Source organism: Heterocephalus glaber, unplaced genomic scaffold (genome assembly GCF_053883595.1).
Source record: "Heterocephalus glaber isolate CG9 unplaced genomic scaffold, H.glaber_assembly_v1.0 deba00001556, whole genome shotgun sequence".
NCBI classification, from domain to species: Eukaryota; Metazoa; Chordata; class Mammalia; order Rodentia; family Bathyergidae; genus Heterocephalus; species Heterocephalus glaber.
The window spans coordinates 4,795,639-4,813,442 of NW_028258347.1; the positions used below are offsets into that span (position 1 = coordinate 4,795,639).

Here is a 17,804-nt window from a genome sequence, read left to right on the forward strand (position 1 = left end):
TAACAGGCAAGTGACCACACTGCTTGTGGACATGTATATTGCTACATTTTGCCTGGAAGTTGACTTGGTCTTTATGTCATACACCTTGAAACTGAACACCTGTTCGTGTGAAATATCCACTTCTAGAGTTTCATCATAAGAAAACAATTCAGTAAAATTATAAATTTGCACATATAGGGATTTTCACTGTAGCATTATTGATCACATTAAAATAATATAAATAATCTAAAGTACACAAAGAAGAGCTTCATTATATGGAAGTAAAATGAAAATTTTATGCTTTGAAAGATTATGCAGATTACATATTCTGACTTGGGAAATGTTCTCATATATTTGATGAAAAGGTCAGATTAGAAATATTTGTATTACCCATTTATATTTTTAAAATATAAATTTATGCATGTATATATAATATTGGGTTCGTGTATGTGAGCATTTTGTACATGAAAAAGTCTACATTTATAGCATTGTTTGGCAGAATTTTCTGATGAAGGAAATGTTCTATGTCTGTGCTATCCAATATGGGCCTGTGGTTGTAAAATACTTGAAGTGTGGTTAGTCCACCTAAGGAATTGAATTTTTAATTTGACTTTAATTGAAATGCCATATAGAGCTATGGGCTGTCACAATGAGCAGCACAGGTCAAGAAGGGCATGCACCATGATGTTAACAGTGGTTGTGATTTGTTCTTGTTTATTTTCTTCTTAGCTTGCCTTACATACCTGTTAAGAAAGGAATAAGGACTCTTCTCAGGAGCCGAGAAGGGAGTTTAAGCATAGGTCTGAGAATTCACAGACTTGGATCTAAGTACCAGTTCTGTTGTTTATTTACCACATTAATGCCTGACCCTGTGTAAAACCTGCAGAGTCTCTCATGGTATCATCTCATGGTGCTCCTACTAAATTGTTAAAGTTTATAATCAATGGGCCAGGGATTTAGCTCAGTGGTTCTGCCGCCTGCCTCCCAAGCGCAAGGTCCTGAGTTTGATCCTCGGTACCAAAAAAACAAAACGTTTATAATCAATGGCTTCATTTAGAGTAAGTTAAGAGTAGAGCATCCTTTCTTTTATCTTGGATTTTCTATTTGGACAGTGAAAGTATGGAGAAGGAAATGGGAGGATATTGAAATCAACTTATGATTATGATGTGTATTAAATAGGAACTGAACCCTAAAAGCCTGCAGAGTGAGAGTGACCACATTTACTGAAAGTGGAAGAATTACTTGAGGCAGAGGCGTTAATGTGAACAAAATTTTGGTGTGTATCTTATAGCTAAGGAGTAACCATTTCAATAAAGTATAACAAAAAAAATTCTAGGAATATCTCATTGATTAGATGAGTTACCCAAAACTTTAATAGAAGCCATGTGTTTTCATTTAATTACATTTCATTCATTAAATCTTAAAATCCACATGGCTGTGCAATAAAAATACGGCATTTTGAGTGTAGCTGTGGCTGGCTGCCAGGCACACTTGCTCTGGCCTCTTCAGCTCCCGCGGCCGCTGTCTTAGGTTTCCCAAGCTCATCTTAACCGCTCCCTGCCGCACACTCCGTTGCCATAAACCGCTGTTATCAATAGTGAAGCTCGCAAAGCCTGGTGAAAACCAAGGTGACCCAAGAAAATGGCTCCTCCCTCAAAGAAGGTAGGAGAAGATGGTGCTGATGAAGAAATGGCCAGACGAAGACGACAGCATTGCACAGGAGGTTGTCATCCCTCAGAAGAAAAGCAAGAAGGCTGCCATGGCTCCAGCAAAGAAAGTAGTGGTGTCCCCAACCAAAAAGGCTGTGATTGCCACACCTGCCAAGAAAGCAGCTGTCACCCCAGGCAAAAAGGGGGAGTAGCCACGCCAGCCAAGAGGACAGTGACGCCCGCGAAGGCAGGCGCAGCACCTGGCAGGAAGGGAGCTGCACTGGGCAAAGCTATGGTGGCAGCCCCAGGTAAGAAGGGCGCTGCTGCCCAAGCCAAGGGGCAAAGACAGGCAAAAATGCCACGAAGGAAGGCAGTGACGAGGAGGAGGAGGAGGAGGAAGACGAAGATGAGGAATTTGAGCCCAAAGTAGCTGCTGCCCCTGCCTCAGAGGATGAGGACCATGACGAGGAGGAAGATGAGGAAGAGGATGATGACGAGGAGAAAGCCGGCTGTGAAGCAGCAGCAATGGAAACCACACCAGCCAAAGGAAGAAAAGCTCCTGCAAAAGCCAAGAACGTGGCTGAGGAGGAGGAGGAGGACAAAGAGGAGGAGGACAATGAAAAGGAGGAAAAGCCTGCCAAAGAAGCACCTGGTAAACGAAAGAAGGAAGTGAGCAGACAGAAGGCAGCTCCTGAAGGGAAGAAACAGAAAGTGGAAGGCACAGAGCCTACTACAGCCTTCAGCCTCTTTGGTGGAGATCTGAATTCCAGCAAATCTGCTCCTGAATTAAAAACTGGTATTCGTGAAGTTTTTGCTAAGAATGATCTCATTACTGTGGATGTCAGAATCGGTACTGTCAGGTAAAAGGGCCGAAAACCAAGACCAGGCCAGGCCGCAACAAGCCTTTATTAGGGGAACAGATCTGCTGGGCTGTCTCTGAACAAAGGAGAGACAAAAGCAATATGGCTGGGCAGGGAGAGAATTTTATAGAGACTGGGGTGGGGTTTGTAGGGGCTGAGGTGGGGCTGAGTGAGGGAGTGACTGGGGAATGGAGGAGCCGGTGATGTCACTAGGTGGTAGGAGGTGAGCGAGTATTAGGTTACTCTCTGGGCGGGACCAGGGGCATGCTGGGAAGAAGGGTTTGTTCTTTGGTGGGAGCAGCCATCTTGGCATGACGTCACACGGGCGGGGGCAAGGCACCGTAGGAAGAGGGCAGCTACTATACTTAATAGCTGCTGAGGTGGTGGGAGACCTATCAGGTACTAATCGGAAGTTTGGCTAAGTGGACTCTGAATCTGCTGAAGACCTGGAAAAGGCCTTGGAACTCAGTGGTTTAAAAGTCTTTGGCAGTGAAATTAAACTAGAGAAACCCAAAGGAAAGACAGCAAGAAAGATCGAGAAGCAAGAACACTTTTGGCCAAAAATCTCTCTTGCAAAGTCACTCAGGACGAGTGGAAAGAAGTGTTTGAAGATGGCATAGAGGTCAGACTAGGCAGCAAGGACAGGAAGAGTAAAGCCATCGCTTACATTGAATTTAAGACGGAAGCCGATGCGGAGAAAACCTTTGAAGAAAAGCAGGGAACAGACATTGACGGGCGATCTATTTCCCTCTACTCCACGGGGGGAGAAACGTAAAAACCAAGACTGCAGAGGCGGGAAGAGCAGCACCCGGAGTGGTGAATCGGGGCGCTGTACGTACGCAGCCTCTCCTTCAGCGCAACAGAAGAAACTCCCCAGGAAACACTGGAGAAGGCAACTTCCACCCGAGTGCCCAGAACCGGCACGGCTAATCTGAGGGGCACGCGGTCATAAGACTCTTCATCCGAAGATGCTGCAGAAGCTTTAAGCTCCTGGAATAGAAGGGAAATTGAGGGCAGGACCATCAGACTGCAGCCGAAGGACCCAGGGGCTCCAGGCCAGCCATCCAAAGCCTGTTCGCCCAGGGTCTGTCTGAGCGAGCGCCGGAGAGGCCGGGAGAGTCCTCTGATGGCTGCGTTGGAGCAGGGACAGGCACTGGCCTCCGGGGGCAAAGCCGCCTTGGCCCGGCAAGCCCGTGGGAAGGAGCCTTAGGAGGGCGAGGCGCTTCCGCTTCCGAGGAGGCCCCAGCCCCGAGGCGGAGGAGGAAGTTCAACCGGAGGAGGAAGTTCAACCGCTGGTGGGTCCCTGCTTCTGCCCTGTCTGTCGGAAGGACGGGACCAGGGCTTTGCTCCCCGGCTGGCGAGGCCAGAGCCTTCTGAGCGGCTCCCGGCCGGCGGGCGCCTGTGCTCTGTGCTCGGCCGGGCCCGGGACTCGCGGAGGGCGTTTCAGGGCAGCGAGACCCCTGCGCCCTGCTGGTTCCGGCTGCAGAGTCCTCAGCCTTGAAAGCGGGAGATGGCATTTTGTACGCCATTTTGTACGGTATATGTATAAATAATACGCTGTTGGAAAGCAGCTCTCTTTTTAAAGAGTGGTGAAGAATCTTCCAGAGATGATGTTTTGTAAATGGTAAAAAGCTCACGCGCAGAGTTCTTAGTTCAGCAGAAAGGGTCCCCGTTTCACGACGCCAGTAGGTGCCCTCGTGGCAGTACTTTACACGATGCGGCGCTGCATAAACACTGACCTGAGGTTAGCGTGACACAAAGCTACGAATTTTGCATTATGAATGAAATTAGGCATGAAGGGCAGGGAGGGTCAAAGATGAGATTTAAAGAACCTCGAAAGGCTGTAACTCCCATTATCTCTTTCCTTCCTTTAAGACGGCCACACAGGAAATAATGTTTCAAAGACTGCTGACTATGTCTCAGGATATTCCTGTAGGATCCAAATAAGCCAAAAGAAATGTTACAATATTTAGGAAAATAATGAAGTAGAAAGAAGTTCATTAAATATTAAGAGAGACAAAAATACCTCAACTATCCTAATGATGATTTTGAATTTTATTTACTTTTAATCTCTGTCTTAGAAAAATTCATTTGTGTGATGTATCTGATTTATCTAGAGGGCTAAAAATGGATGAAAGTTAAAAAACTACAATAAAAGTGAGAAAAATAGTTTCCTAAGCTGAAAGTTTTCCAATTTGTAGACTCCAATTATTTCCTCTTAGGTTTCTTAAAGAGTTAGCTGAAGAGGGCCGGGGAATTGGCTCAGTGGTTTTGCTGCCTGCTGCGCAAGCGCAAGGACCCGAGTTTGATATCCCCGGTACCAAAAAAAAAAGAATTAGCTGAAGTCACCACAAGCCACTAACAATTATTTTCAAGGCCTGAAGAGACTGGCCAGATGCAGGGGGTGGGTGGGCAGGTGTTGGTTGTGCTTAAAACCACAAGGGGGGAGAATAACAATGTTAGAAGTTACGGATTTATAACATCGACTACATAATTCAGAAAATATCAATATATACTTCAAGGAAATAGATTTGCAGCCACTTTGAACTTGGATAAGAAAAGAACAAAAAATAGTGTGAAACAGTATAAAATATTTTTAATACTAATAAAAACAAACAATTATTTCTAAGTTTTTACACTTGATCGTGAGATATTAACAGTGATTTGTAGTATAGGAAGCATTTTGCATGTCACTTTTATACTTTTACAATTAATCATGAGTTAAGATTATGATGGGGTGAGGGTTTTATAGATTAAAGAAAACTCAGAGAAATTAGTAAATTTACCTAAGGTACCATAACATTGGTGGGACTTGGATCTAGGCTTTCTCATTTTGAGACCACTCTGAGGCAGAATCACTCAGAATGCATGGCTGTGTACTGATCCAGGTGGTTTATGTTTTCCCGGATCTGGCGAATGAAGGCCTGATGAGTTTTGCTCTCTCCCCAGGGCCTGGGCAGTGTGGTTACTTCCTGTTACCTACCTGATCTTGCTTTAAGGCCGGCACTGCCTCACATGCTCTTCTGTTTGGATGCACTAGATCACTACCATGAAGTTAAAAAACACACTCCAGTCTACAGCTGCTGATTCTTTTAACAACATACAATGTAAAACCTGCCTGTAAACGTTATCATCAACTGCTGTTCTGACATGTCAGGAAAGTACTGTCCCAGAGAGAGCCAGTCATTTGAACTAGAAAATTATGTTTCAAACAAAAAATTTGTTTGTTACATTTCTTGAAATTGTCTGCTTCTTCTCTTCTGGGAATTCTTTTTTTGGCGGGGGTGGGGGGGGTGGCGCAGGACGACAGGGATGGAACTCAGGAGCTTGCACTTGCGAGGCAGGCAGTGGAACCACTGAGCTAAATCCCTGGCCCCTCTTCTAGGAATTCTTGTACATAAAGGAACAAACCAACTGCACTAGACAAAGAAAAATTCAGGCTGTAGTTAATCGATAAAGTTATCTATGGTCGCATAACACCAGGGCAGATAATACATTTGGAACTCCCTGAGTCAAAAATAAAAAGAAGTTACATTTACTTTTAGTGTATGTGGTGTGTGTGGAGTTACCTAATATATCCTTGCTTTCCGTGGAGTCCACAGAAGTGTGTTCATTTCTTCCGGAACAAGTACTGGTTAAAGGCAAGGTAATGATGTCCAAGTTTTCCCACACGCTTGGAGCAGGCCTACATGCAAGACGGAGCACATGAGAATCCGACGAGTCAACTGGCTCCTTCCTCCTTTTTTGCGCAGGAAGAATTTCACAAAAGCCATTTATAACCTTTAAAATAAGTCATGTTGGTGCCAAAAAATATCTAATTTGGTCAGGCTGTAAAGCACACTTGTGGGTATGTCTGGGTGGGTCATGGAGGTGCTGCCCTGGTGTCTATGTGTGGTCCTTGGCCATCTTCCTCTCAGTGCTGTTCCCCTGTTCTGCTTCCCAGCCACCATTAATAGGGCATCTTTTCTCTGCCACACCCTTCCGTCATGATGTTCCTGCCCTGGAGCCATGTGACCATGGACTGGATCCCCTGAAACCACAAGTCAAAGAAAACCTCTCCTTTAATTGTGGGTGTCAGATACTCTGTCTCAGTGACAGGAAAGTTGACTAATACAGGCCTCTCTCTGAAGGATAAGGTGAAAATCTGGTGAATCTGATCTGTGGAGACGACTGGTTTTTTTATAATTAAGACAGAATATATACCCATTTTCCTACAGGATAGACCAGTGATGATGAATGTTTTAGAGCTTTCAATGATACAAACAGCCCACTGTGGCACATGTGCCATAGGTTTGCCACCACTGGGTAGTGGAACCCAAAAGTAATTTAATCACAAATTATTTTAATTTTCCTGTTAATATTTGTAATACCATTAATTATTGAAATAAATGTATAACAAATACAGAATTCATGTTCAAATTAACATTTGAATCAACTTTTAATGTTTGAGTCCCCTAGAACATTGTTATGAGTTTTGCAATAAGCTAAGTACTTTACCTTTATCTATAATGTCATAAGGCCTGGCCAAATTAGATATTCCCTGGTGGCAACATGACTTATTTTAAATGTTGGAAATGGCTTTTGTGAGAAAAGGATTGCATTTATGTTATATATTTATTCTCCGTATTAGCATTTTCCAGTATGTCCCCTAGATCATTAATTCTAAAAAATGTTCATGGAAAAAGAGGGCTCTGTGACCAAAATCTGAATCCTTTAAGGAATATCTGACCATTTAAGGAATGGTTTTTGCATTCCCATTCTTGTTTGAGGAATATCTGCTATTCTGCAGGATCAGTTGAGAATGCAGGGTTAAAAGACACATTTCTTGTTTTCAGATTGCACTGAAGTGTGGGAGATTGGCAGGTCGGTCGGTCGGCAGGATGCCTGGGAATGCTAGAATTCCTGTAGTGACCAGGACACACCCAAGAGAGACACCCAGCTGTAATCAGAGGCCAGCAAGGGTGCATCCCTGGAGTGAGGCTTGAACCAGGTGTGCACGGAGACTTGCAGCAGGCACTGAGTGTGGGAGGGGAAAGAGGAACACTGCCCCAGAGGAAAGCATCCAACACAACAGATGCCCTGGGAAAACCTGAGGGTTCAGCAGAGCTGTAATGCAAAGATCAGGTGGGGCTTTTAGTTGGGGAATGACGTCAGCTTTGGGCTTTAGGACGCAATTCTAACTGCAGTGTGGTAGTGTTTGGAGAGGTAAGACTGAAACACAGAAGCCAGTTATGAAGCCTTCAGCTTGTCTGAGGTGGGAAGTTACTGGGGTGTAAACTCAAGTAGTGTGAATGGATATGTAGAAGAGGAGACATGAGAAATGTGTAGAAGGTAGGTCTGACACTAGTTAGCATGGAGGGGCCCTGGGAGTGAGGTAGAAGCAGAGACTTGTGTTAGTCAGCTTTCCATCAGAACAACAAAATAACTGAGATACTTAACTCACAAAGACAGATGGTTCTTGCTGGCATGGTGGCACATGTCAGTGATCCCAGCACTCTGGGAGGCTGGGGCAGGAGGGTCACAAGTTCAAGCTCAGGCCGAGCAACTTAGTAAGTTAGCAAGACCTTGTCTCAAAATAAAAAAGGAGTAGGGTATCAGGAGATACAGAGGCTCTGGGTTCAATCTCTGGCTGGGGTGAGGGAGAAAGACCGATTGCTTTTGGGCCTGTGGCAAGGCAGCAGATTTGGTGGGAAAGCACGGTTCACATCACAGGCCAGGCAGTGGGAAGGGGGCTGGGAAGAGGGCTGAGCTGCACAGTCCCCTCCAGGGCCCTGCCCAGTGGCCTAAGCTCTGCCCAAGGGCGCAGCTTGCAGCAGCTCCCCCACTGGCAGGAGCCCCAGGTCTCGAGCCTGCGGGCCTTGGGGACGCTGCAGATCCACGTTACAGCAGGGTGCTTTCTGGTCTGCTAAGAAAGGACCCTGTTCTGGTCACTGGCATGATCCCTAAAATGGTATTTGTCCATGCTTGTGCCTTAACTGTTCTCCCTAGTGCTTGACAGGGGCTGGTTCTGGAAATCTGCTTGTTGGGTGAGTGACGAAAGGATGAATTAGACCATGAAAACTCACTGTTCATAATTTCACACTTCAGGAATAGGCACACAAGAGAAGATGTTCACATAGAATTTCAAGAAGCTACAATTGTTTCCAAAGCCCTAAGAACCAAAATATATGAAAAACACTGAAAGACTAAATGTTCAGTAACTTTTTTGATACTACATCTGTTATAAAACTGAATATAGTTAATAAAACCTCTTTTAGTACTATCAAAGTTACCATGTCTTTAAATGTACTATTTATTTAAATCTTTCTTGTTTTCTATTTTTGCAGTGCTGGATCAAACCCAGGACCAGGCACATATCTGGCAAGTGCCCCATCACTGCACTGCACGCCCAGCCGTTTTAAAATCTTTGCAGAGCATGTTTCTCTGCATTTCTTTCATAGAGAGCTGCTGTAATTTTTCATTGCTCTTTTAACAATTTTCCCCTGAAAGGCATTTGCAGTCTGTGTAGGCCTAATGGATCAGGGCCTGGCGGGCTCTCTGCCTGCTGGTCGTCCACCTACATCTTCATCTGCCCTGTGTCCACCTTGTGCTCCCCTCCAGTCTTCAGCTGAAACCCGACTTTGCACTTTGCTAACAAAATGCAGACATTCAGCCTGGACTCCCTGGTTGTCCTCTCTGCCTCCTGAGCGATTGGAAGATTTTCCTTTACAGAGAATTATTTCAGTAGCTCAAGTGAAAATTTATTTTGGAGTTCACTGAACAAAAACTAAACAGTAACCTTCCTGATAGTGTAGTATGAAAACTGAATGTTGATCTAAAAGATGAGATGGATTTATAACTTGACTTTGAGGGTTCAATTATAGATGAGGAAAAATTTCTTACCCTGATTGAACAGAGAAGTCTAAGAATAGGTTATGAGTAAAGGAAAGAAAAGGACAAAAATGAATTGGCTATAATACACTGAATTTAAAAGAGGCTATGATTATTTAAGACCTGGTAACAAATAGGTTGAAATGAAGAAATGGCTCTGAAGGGCTGGGTGTGGCCTGGTGGTCCAGTGCAGCGTGTGCACCCGCCCCAGGCTGGCTCCGCAGCAGCGCACTGCAACCAGAAGCAGGGTGTCTCCGAGTGGGTGGTGGGCAGCCGGGAGCCGAGGGCATGAAGGGTGACACTCAGTGGAAACACTGTGGGCCGCAGCTAGGGGTGTAGTGCAGTGAGGGCACTTGTCTCACATGGGCTGGGCCCTGGGCTCTATGCCCAACGCTGCCTACACACACACACACATACACACACACACACACACACACACATTCACTCACTCACTCACTCACACTCAATTCTAGCACATATCATGAGCAAGGGTCTAGAGCCAGATGGAGGCTGATGCCGGGCCTGAGTCAAGGTGAGGAGGAGACTTGAACAGGCAACGAGAACATCGAGGTATCAGTGGCAGGACACTGTAGAGCTTTATCTGAAGAGTATGATAGATGCTGTTGGAGGATTTTAGTGAAGAAACAATGGCACCTAGCATCTTCTAAAGGGCCCGGTTGGTTTGATACTAACTATAAGAGTACAAGGGTTATGCATGAGCCTGTAAGAAAGCGGTGGCAATAATGCAGGTGAGACACAGATGTGGTTGAATCCTGGGTCTTCATCAAAGGAGAGCTGGCAAGATTTGCTGACCGAGGTGGGAGGTAAGAGAAGTGATAAGGCTTTTTGGTTGGAATGGTGAAAAGGCGGAGCTGCCATGACTGAGGAGGGGAGGCTATGCAGCAGCTGCTCTAGATGGGGTGGGAAATAAAATGCGGGAATCAAATTTTAATCATGCTAGGTGTGAAATGCTTATTAGGCAGACAACACAGGACGTCAGTACTTTAGTCTGAGGTTGGAAAAGAGCTCCAGCAACTGAGATGTACATCAGCAGCAGACAGCTGGCACTGACGCCATGGAATGGGGTGAGATCATTAAGAGCAAACACAGAGAAGACCAGTGGCTCGAGGTGGAGCCTTCTACCATTGTCATGGAGGAGACTGAGGAGAAGTGGCCAGCAGGGCAGGAGGGGACCAAGATGGAGCATGTCCTGGAAGCCACTGCGTAAAATGCTGCTCATAGGTCAGGGAGGTAAGGACTGAAAGTACTGGATTTGGTAAAGCAGAGGTCACTCGTGTCCTTGGTAAGAGATCCATCTGATAGGCAGGCAGAGGGGGACAGACTCCCCCGGGAGAAGACACACTGTGCTTCTGTGTTGTGCTTGTTATTCAGGAGGAAGTCATGGAGCAGGAGGGCAGGACGCCTGCAGTGCGGGCTGAGGCAAAGATGGGTGAAATCCAGCAATCAGCACCTGGGCTCAGCTGTACTCCGGAGCTCAGGGAACTCACAGAGGGGAAGCAGAATATGGATGTATGCTTGCGGAGCGACACATGTGCACATTTATCATTTTTCTTAGATGTATACTTTATCTGTGAAGTGCTTATTTCAAAAGTAAATTGACTTCCTTTTATTATTGTGCATTTTATTCCTTTTCACATTCCCCTCATTCCTCAAAAAACTAAAACTAGAAATTCCACTGGACCCAGATGTTCCCCTTCCTTCTAGGTATTTTCCTGAAAGAGTTAAAGACATCATTTTACTGTGATCCATGCATGCCCATGTTTATAGCAGCACAGCTCATAATAGCTAAATGTCCATCATAAATAGCATTTATGTCTATCACCAGATGAATGCATAAAGAGAATGTGGTATTTACACACAGTGGAGTACTACTCAGCTATAAAGAAGGATACATTTGAGTCATTTGCAGGAAAATGGATGCACCTTGAGACTATAATGCTAAGTGAAATGAATTATTTTTCTTTTCCTTTTTTTGTCTTAAGTAGTATATTACTTCATTGGGGCTTACACAAGAAAATACATGGCATAAATGGCAGAGGTTCATTTTTTCCATTCTGGATGCTAGAAGTCCAAGATGCAGGTGCCTTGAAGGGCTTCATAGTCCAGACCTCTCTCCTTGCCTGCCCCAGGTGTCCTGTCCTCCCCAGGTTTTCATGCCTGTCTGTGCTCTGCTCCAGTGAGCACACCAGTCAGCTGCATTGGAGCCTGGTTTCATTCTTTCTTTAAGACCCACCTCCAAACATGGTCACATTCTGAGATGCTGGAGGTTAGGACTGCAACCTGAATTTTGGAGAGACGCGAACTCAGTGAAGCTGGGTATGGCGGCACATCCCTGAAATCCCAGTACTTGGGAGACTGAGGCAGGAGGATCGCTGCAAGTTCAAGGCCAGCCCGGGTGACAGAGTGAGGCCCTGGCTCAAAAAACCAAACCAAGGGCCAGGGATTTAGCTCAGTGGTTCTGCCGCCTGCCTCGCAAACGCAAGGATCCGAGTTCAATCCCCGGTAACAACAAAAATACCCCCAACCAAACCAAAACACAAGTTCAGTGCCTAAAAACAGCATCATAATTAGTTACAGAGAAAATCTACAGGGCTGGGAATTTAGCTCAGTGGCACCATGCCTGCCTCACAAGCACAAGGTCCTGAGTTCGATCCCCAATACCAAAAGAAAGAAAAGAAAAGAAAAGAAAATCTACAACCTGGAGAAGGCCTTACAATCCTTTTGTTTTATGTAATCTGCTGCTGTTTGGCTCTTCTCTGTCTCCTTGGGAAACATTCAGGCTTCCTGGATGTCTGACTGAATATTCAACACAGCTGTCTGCAGAGTTTGCAGATCTAAAGTGGACAGATAGTAGTAAAGTATAGACAAAAGGTAACAAGGGGAAATTACTTTGCTACTTCTGAGATATTATTTTCAAATCTACTTCAGGCTTCTATTGTACTGTCATCAAGAAACTTAGTTTTTGCTATATCATCCGGCACTAAAACTGAACAAAGAAAAGAAAGAAATCATCAATGAAATGATGATTTCATTAAAATGATTACTTTTAACCACTTAAAATTAATGCATCTGTCAAGTATTGTACTGTTTTCGCCGACACTTTCACAGTTAATTTTCTCAACAACCTTCTGAGGTACATATTGTTACGTTTTATCAAATGAGAGTCAGTGATGTACATAAAGTCATATAATAACTGGCAAAGTCAGAAATCAAGCTTTTAAGATTCCATGGAATATCAGTTTTTTGTATATTAGCTGCAATTGAAAATTGAACAGAATTTCTTTTGGGCAGTGACTGTGAGAATTAGCCTGTCCTTATGTTTGTGTCACCAGTTTCTTTACATCATTTTTCGCATGGCTACAATTTCATCTGGGTATCTATTCCTTTGTGACAATTTCTTCAGAAACAAATTGTCGCTTCATAGGCTTGTCCACTAGTAAATCAAAGATGCCAGAAGCTCATCTATTTCAGTCTTTTAGCCAAAATTTTTTATATTTTGTTAAATGATGCATACTTTCTCTCCCTTAAATTAAAAAAACTTTCTTTTTTATACTAAAAAAACTTGCCTATTTTAGTTTCATGCAGTGATCTTAAATGATCATAATGTGAAACTTCAGCCATTCACTCAAATCAGACCAGCACACTCTTGGTGAACTTTTGTTTTTCAATTAATTGTGCTTAGTGTGCAGCATGGGCTGATAATCCTGTCGGTGCCGACACTTTAGTATCCACTCATTGATGTTATGCTGCCAAAATAACTATTTTCATAAGTGATAAATCAAATTTAGCTCCTGATAGTGTAAAATATTTAGCTATTATTATTAACACTTTTCAAAAATGATATTGACATTTTTGTTTCATTTCCTAGAATTTTTAGAATAGGAAAACTTGTGCTCAAAATTAATGATTTAACATATTAGTCTACGCAACAAATGAAAACCAAATATGACCCCTTATGAGCCACACTTGTGATAAATCAGGCTAGATTAATACCAATCATAAGCAGGAAATTTAAATGCTAAATTTAAGTACTAAAGTATGAAATTTAAGTACCAATTTTAAGTACAAAGTTAGTTATTCCTTCATTTAATGAACTAGGTAGTATCTCAATTAGGGCAACCACTACATTAAAGGTAGATTACTTTCCACAAGTTGGATGGTACCTACTATGTTTTTCAAACTGGAGTCAAATATATTACACTTTTATTTTCAAAGAATTCTGTTGAGGCAAGAAAAACTCTTTGTAAAAGAAAGCATAATTCTTCTTTAGAGTGTATAGAAAACAGAGCTCTTTAATTCATGAGATTTTTTATTTGTGTATATACATATTGCATTATTTACTGATTTATTAAGAAGCAACGTTTCAGTTGGAAAAGTTACCTGCAAAATTATTTTATAACAGAATATCATGCTTTGACGTGTAAAAACTGAGGCTTTCTTTTCCCTGCTGCTAACGGTATCAAGGAAGTTACGGCTGAAAGTACATAAAAGAGGGAGTGGCATAGATCGGTGGCGGTCCGAGGCGGATTCAGAAACTGGTCCTCACCCGGACCACGGCCCGGGACGGGCGAGGTGGGGCTGCCGGCCGCTCTGCCGTCCGTTGTCAGGGCTGCATTGCAGCAGCATGGAGCTCTTCTCTCCATGTCCTCATAGCGATGGCTCTGCTTTCCCGAAGGCTGCAGTAACAGATCCCATGGGCTCTCAAAATAAGTGAAATTTAAAGTAGAGACACCGCTGCCGTATTTTCTTTATTGTCTTTTCCATTTGTTAATGACACACTTATTTGTAGAGATAACAGCATTTTATGCTCCAGTTATAATAAAAATGCTCTTTCACTATTTTGACACTGAGATCAAGGAAAATTTTTGTGACTTGTGAGGCAAATAATGTGAAATGAAAAACATACTTTCTCTGTGCTAGTGTAAAATTTAACCAAAATGAATTCTCTTGATTTTATGAGACAAGAGCTATATCCAAAATAAATGTGCCAGAAATGTTTTGCATTATAAGATACTTCGAGTATAATTTTATTTTCCTTCTTAGCTCAGACTGGAGCAACTCTTCCCCAGCATGTTTTAAAAATAAACAGAATTACAGTAGCTCTCACTTTCTAATATGTTCACTTCTTCAGAGGTTTACTAGGAAAGAGAGAAAAAAAAAACCTCTCAAGAAAAATAATGAATCGCAGCTGGAAATCATTTTTCAGGATGTGCAGTGATTCTTTAAAGACACAGATAATAAGGATGGGAAACAAGTTTCATCATTTGGAGGAGTAACTTTCAAAAAGCAAATCTCTGGAAGTTCCCACCTTGAAAACAGCTGACTCACCATTCACCGACCCGGTGCCAGGCAGATGGATCAAGGGTGCCGTCCCCGGGGCCCAATGCGCGGTGACCCTCGCACGCCCAGGGAAACTGGCCACCGGCCTCTGGTGAAGAAGTTTCAGTTTCAGGAAGTGTTGCTTCATGAGTCTTCGAAACTCCTTTGGTGTTAAAAAAGCAATTTTAAGAGGAAATGATGTGAAACTAGACCGTAGTTGTTACTGTTAATGTTCTCACTAACAAAATTGAAAATTGACAACCTTTTTATTTTTGTTTCAACGTTTTCCTTTAAAATGTTTGTTTGTTTTTTTGAGACAGTCTCGCCATGCAGTTCAGGTTGGCCTCAAACTATGTAGCCCAGATGGGCCTTAGTCTCACGGTGATCCGCCTGCCTCAGCCTCCTGAGTCCTGGGATTGCAGGCCACGCCTGACCTCTTAACATTGTTCTGGCTCATGGTGTCTTCGGATCAGTGAGCGCTGTTTTAATGGAGCTCTTGACTCCCCCAAAACACTTACTGGACCTAAACACAGGTTGTGACTATGTCAGGCAGGCGCCAAAAGAGAGTTTGGAGTCTAGGACAGACACAAATTGTCAATCCAGCAAGTGGCATCGGTGCTTTGAGGAGAGGAAAGGACAAAGAATACCGGGCATATAGGAAGCGTCCCTAACCCCAGCTGGAGAAGCCAGGCAAGCTTCCAGGAAACACAGCTTCGGCAGGGCAGGTGTCTTGTTCTCAGGAGCAGACTGTCCCCCTCCAGTGTGTGCAGGCCCTGGGGGCAAAGTGAAGGCTGCCTCAGGAGCTGCTGGAGCTCCTCCCTCAACTGCCGGCACTGACCTTGGATGAATCACCAGGTCCCGCTCGACAGCGAGAAGCTCTGCGTTTCTCCAAACACAGGGCAGTGGCATGGTGTTCTTTGAGGTAAGAAGTGACTGCTTCTCCACCTCTTCAGAAGTGAATCTTTTGACCCTCCTCCAGACCCTGAATCTGTCTCAGAGGGAGAGACAATTAGGCAGGAGCCTCATCGCTCTGGCTTCGGTTTTCGAAACCCATCAGTGCTCTCCTTTCCGTACTCCTCTGTTCAACACTCAGCTCTTTCTGCAGAACAGCTGACTCTGAGTGACCTCACCCTGCAGCAGTGTGCCTTGGGAGGCCCTCTGCCTCTCCCGACTGGGTGCTGCGTCTAACACTATTTGCCTGGAGGCCAGGGTGTGAACATGTGTAGGCCCTCCCCGAAGCAGAGCACCACCAGGTCAGCTACCTTGGCTCGAGGAGGTTTTGTGCCGGGACTGGGAGGCTCTGAGGGTTTATATGGTGTTCATGTTCCACACCTGGAATCAATTACATATTGTTAGGGGAAAACTGATAAAATTTAGCTTGCTTAAGTTTGTTAACAAGCAACCATCAATGACAGTGTGGCAGCTGGCCATTAAATGAATCATTAAGGGGCATTCTGAGTGCAATGTCTTTAGAATTTTCTCATACTTCACAGAGATCCAGAGTTCTAGAATTTTAGAAATAATGCCAAGTTTTAGAGTTTTGTTATTCTTGGAATGACACTCTAAAAATCCGGAAGGGCTCCCTGCTCCGGCCGCACAGTCCCCGCGGCGGTCCTCGGTCTCCGGGCACCAAGTTCGCGGTGCGGCCTCTGTGCCGCAGCTCAGCCGTGGGCCAGGCGGAGCTCCGGGCCGGCGGTGCGGCGGGAAGGAGGTGCGGGCTCAGGGCGGCTGCCTCGGCCCGGTCCGCGGTCTGCACTGCTCGACCCAGCGGCCAGGGGTTTCGGCGGACTCAGACCTCGCTGTCTCGCTGGAGCTGCGGCCGGTCGGGCAGGGAGGGACCGCGCTGGCAGGGGGGGACGGGGACGCCGACGCCGACGCCGACGCCGACTGCGGCGGACGCAGAGCCGCTGGGGTCCGTAGGGTTCCGCCTCGGCCCAATCCCCGCCCCCTCCGCCCGCTGGTTCCGTCCCCTCCCACCTCCCTCAGTTAAGCTCCGCCCACCGCCGGCCCTGGCCCCCGTCAGTCCCGCCCCTCGGCTCCGCCTCCCCCAATCCTCTCTGCTTAGCCCCTCGCACGTGCGCGGCGGTCACCGCCCCCCCGCCCCCCGCCCACTTGACCAGTAAGGAGACACGTCGTCATTGGCCCCGCCCGGTCCCGCACACGTGACCGCATCGCCCCGCCCCTCAGCGCGGTACCTGCAGGTTCCGGGAAGATGGCGAAGGTCTCGGAGCTCTACGATGTCACTTGGGAAGGTAACCTCGGTGAGCGGGCGGGCGGAAGGAACGATGGCCCGGAAACGTGTCCGAAGGCCCGGAAACGTGTCCGAAGGCCCCGTGCCCTCGGGGCTGCGCTGTGCCGGCCGCGACCCGCCCTGGGCGCCCGCGAGCTGGCCGAGCCGCAGAGGAGCCAGAGGCCGCCCGACCCCGGCCCGGACTCTGTGGCTCCGAGGCCCAGCCTGGCTGGAGAACTCACCGGCCCCGCTGTTTCTTTTCCTGCTGCCGGAAGCCTGGCCCGGCCCTGCCGCTTCTGGAGGAGGACCCGACCGGGGCTGGGGGCGGCAGGCGGAGCAGGCCCGGGACCCTGAGGTTGCAGCCGGCGCCTCTGCCCCCGTCCGGTCGCCCGGCCCCTGCGCGCCTGGCCTCTGTGCCCGCACCGGCTCCCTTGCTGGAAGGGACGCTTCTCACCTGACGGTCTTTTCCCTCTGTGCTTGGCCCAGATGGATTGTGTTCTTGAGATCTAGAAACTGCCGAACCTTGACCTGTTCTGTAGGGGGGACTTTTCCCTTCTCAAGAACTTCCGTGCCTGAGAGAAGGAACTTCAGTGTCAGCGAAGCATGAAATTCGTGTTCTTGAAATCCAGGTTACCAGCATTTAGCACAGGGCAGTAAACTTCAGTAGCTGATGTGTTCAATGAATGCCTTGCTGGGATGTTTATAAATAACAGCCTGGTACCACGTGCACTGAAAATTGTATTTACAGTTTTTTCATGAATAAATCAAGTACGTACAATATTATAAACTTGCAGGCATACAGGAAACAAAATTCCTCTGCACTTCAACTGAGTTCGGTAGTGTATTGGCTCTCTAGCCTGTAGGGCCACACACTAA

At 45.9% G+C, this 17,804-nt stretch overlaps 1 protein-coding gene, 1 long non-coding RNA gene and 1 pseudogene across 7 annotated transcripts in view; 2 read left to right on the plus strand and 1 right to left on the minus strand.

The window, feature by feature from the left end:
- Positions 1 to 31: 31 nt before the first annotated feature.
- On the plus strand, positions 32 to 4,883 carry LOC101696382 (nucleolin pseudogene; annotated as a pseudogene).
- Positions 4,884 to 13,670: 8,787 nt separating this feature from the next.
- Positions 13,671 to 16,640, minus strand: LOC110350369 (uncharacterized). Of its 3 annotated transcripts, XR_015442984.1 has the most exons (3): positions 14,961 to 16,640; positions 14,708 to 14,861; positions 13,671 to 14,055 (listed from the first exon to the last, which is right to left on the minus strand). It is a non-coding gene; the product is annotated as an uncharacterized LOC110350369 (long non-coding RNA). The 3 variants fall into 3 exon arrangements; XR_015442983.1 differs by having other exon boundaries at positions 14,708 to 16,640; XR_015442985.1 differs by having other exon boundaries at positions 13,671 to 14,517; positions 14,708 to 16,640.
- A 141-nt stretch (positions 16,641 to 16,781) lies between these two features.
- Emc2 (ER membrane protein complex subunit 2) overlaps positions 16,782 to 17,804 on the plus strand; it is a 33,984-nt gene continuing 32,961 nt past the window's right edge. For 2 of the 4 annotated variants that reach the window (XR_015442982.1, XR_015442981.1), the window contains exon 1: positions 16,782 to 16,950. Coding sequence is in view for 1 of the 4 variants with exons in the window: in XM_087190826.1 (XP_087046952.1) it covers positions 16,911 to 16,950 (40 nt within the window). In the remaining 3 variants the exon portion in view is untranslated. The remainder of the gene's footprint in view (positions 16,951 to 17,804) is intronic. The other 2 variants (XR_015442980.1, XM_087190826.1) reach the window with 2 other exon arrangements.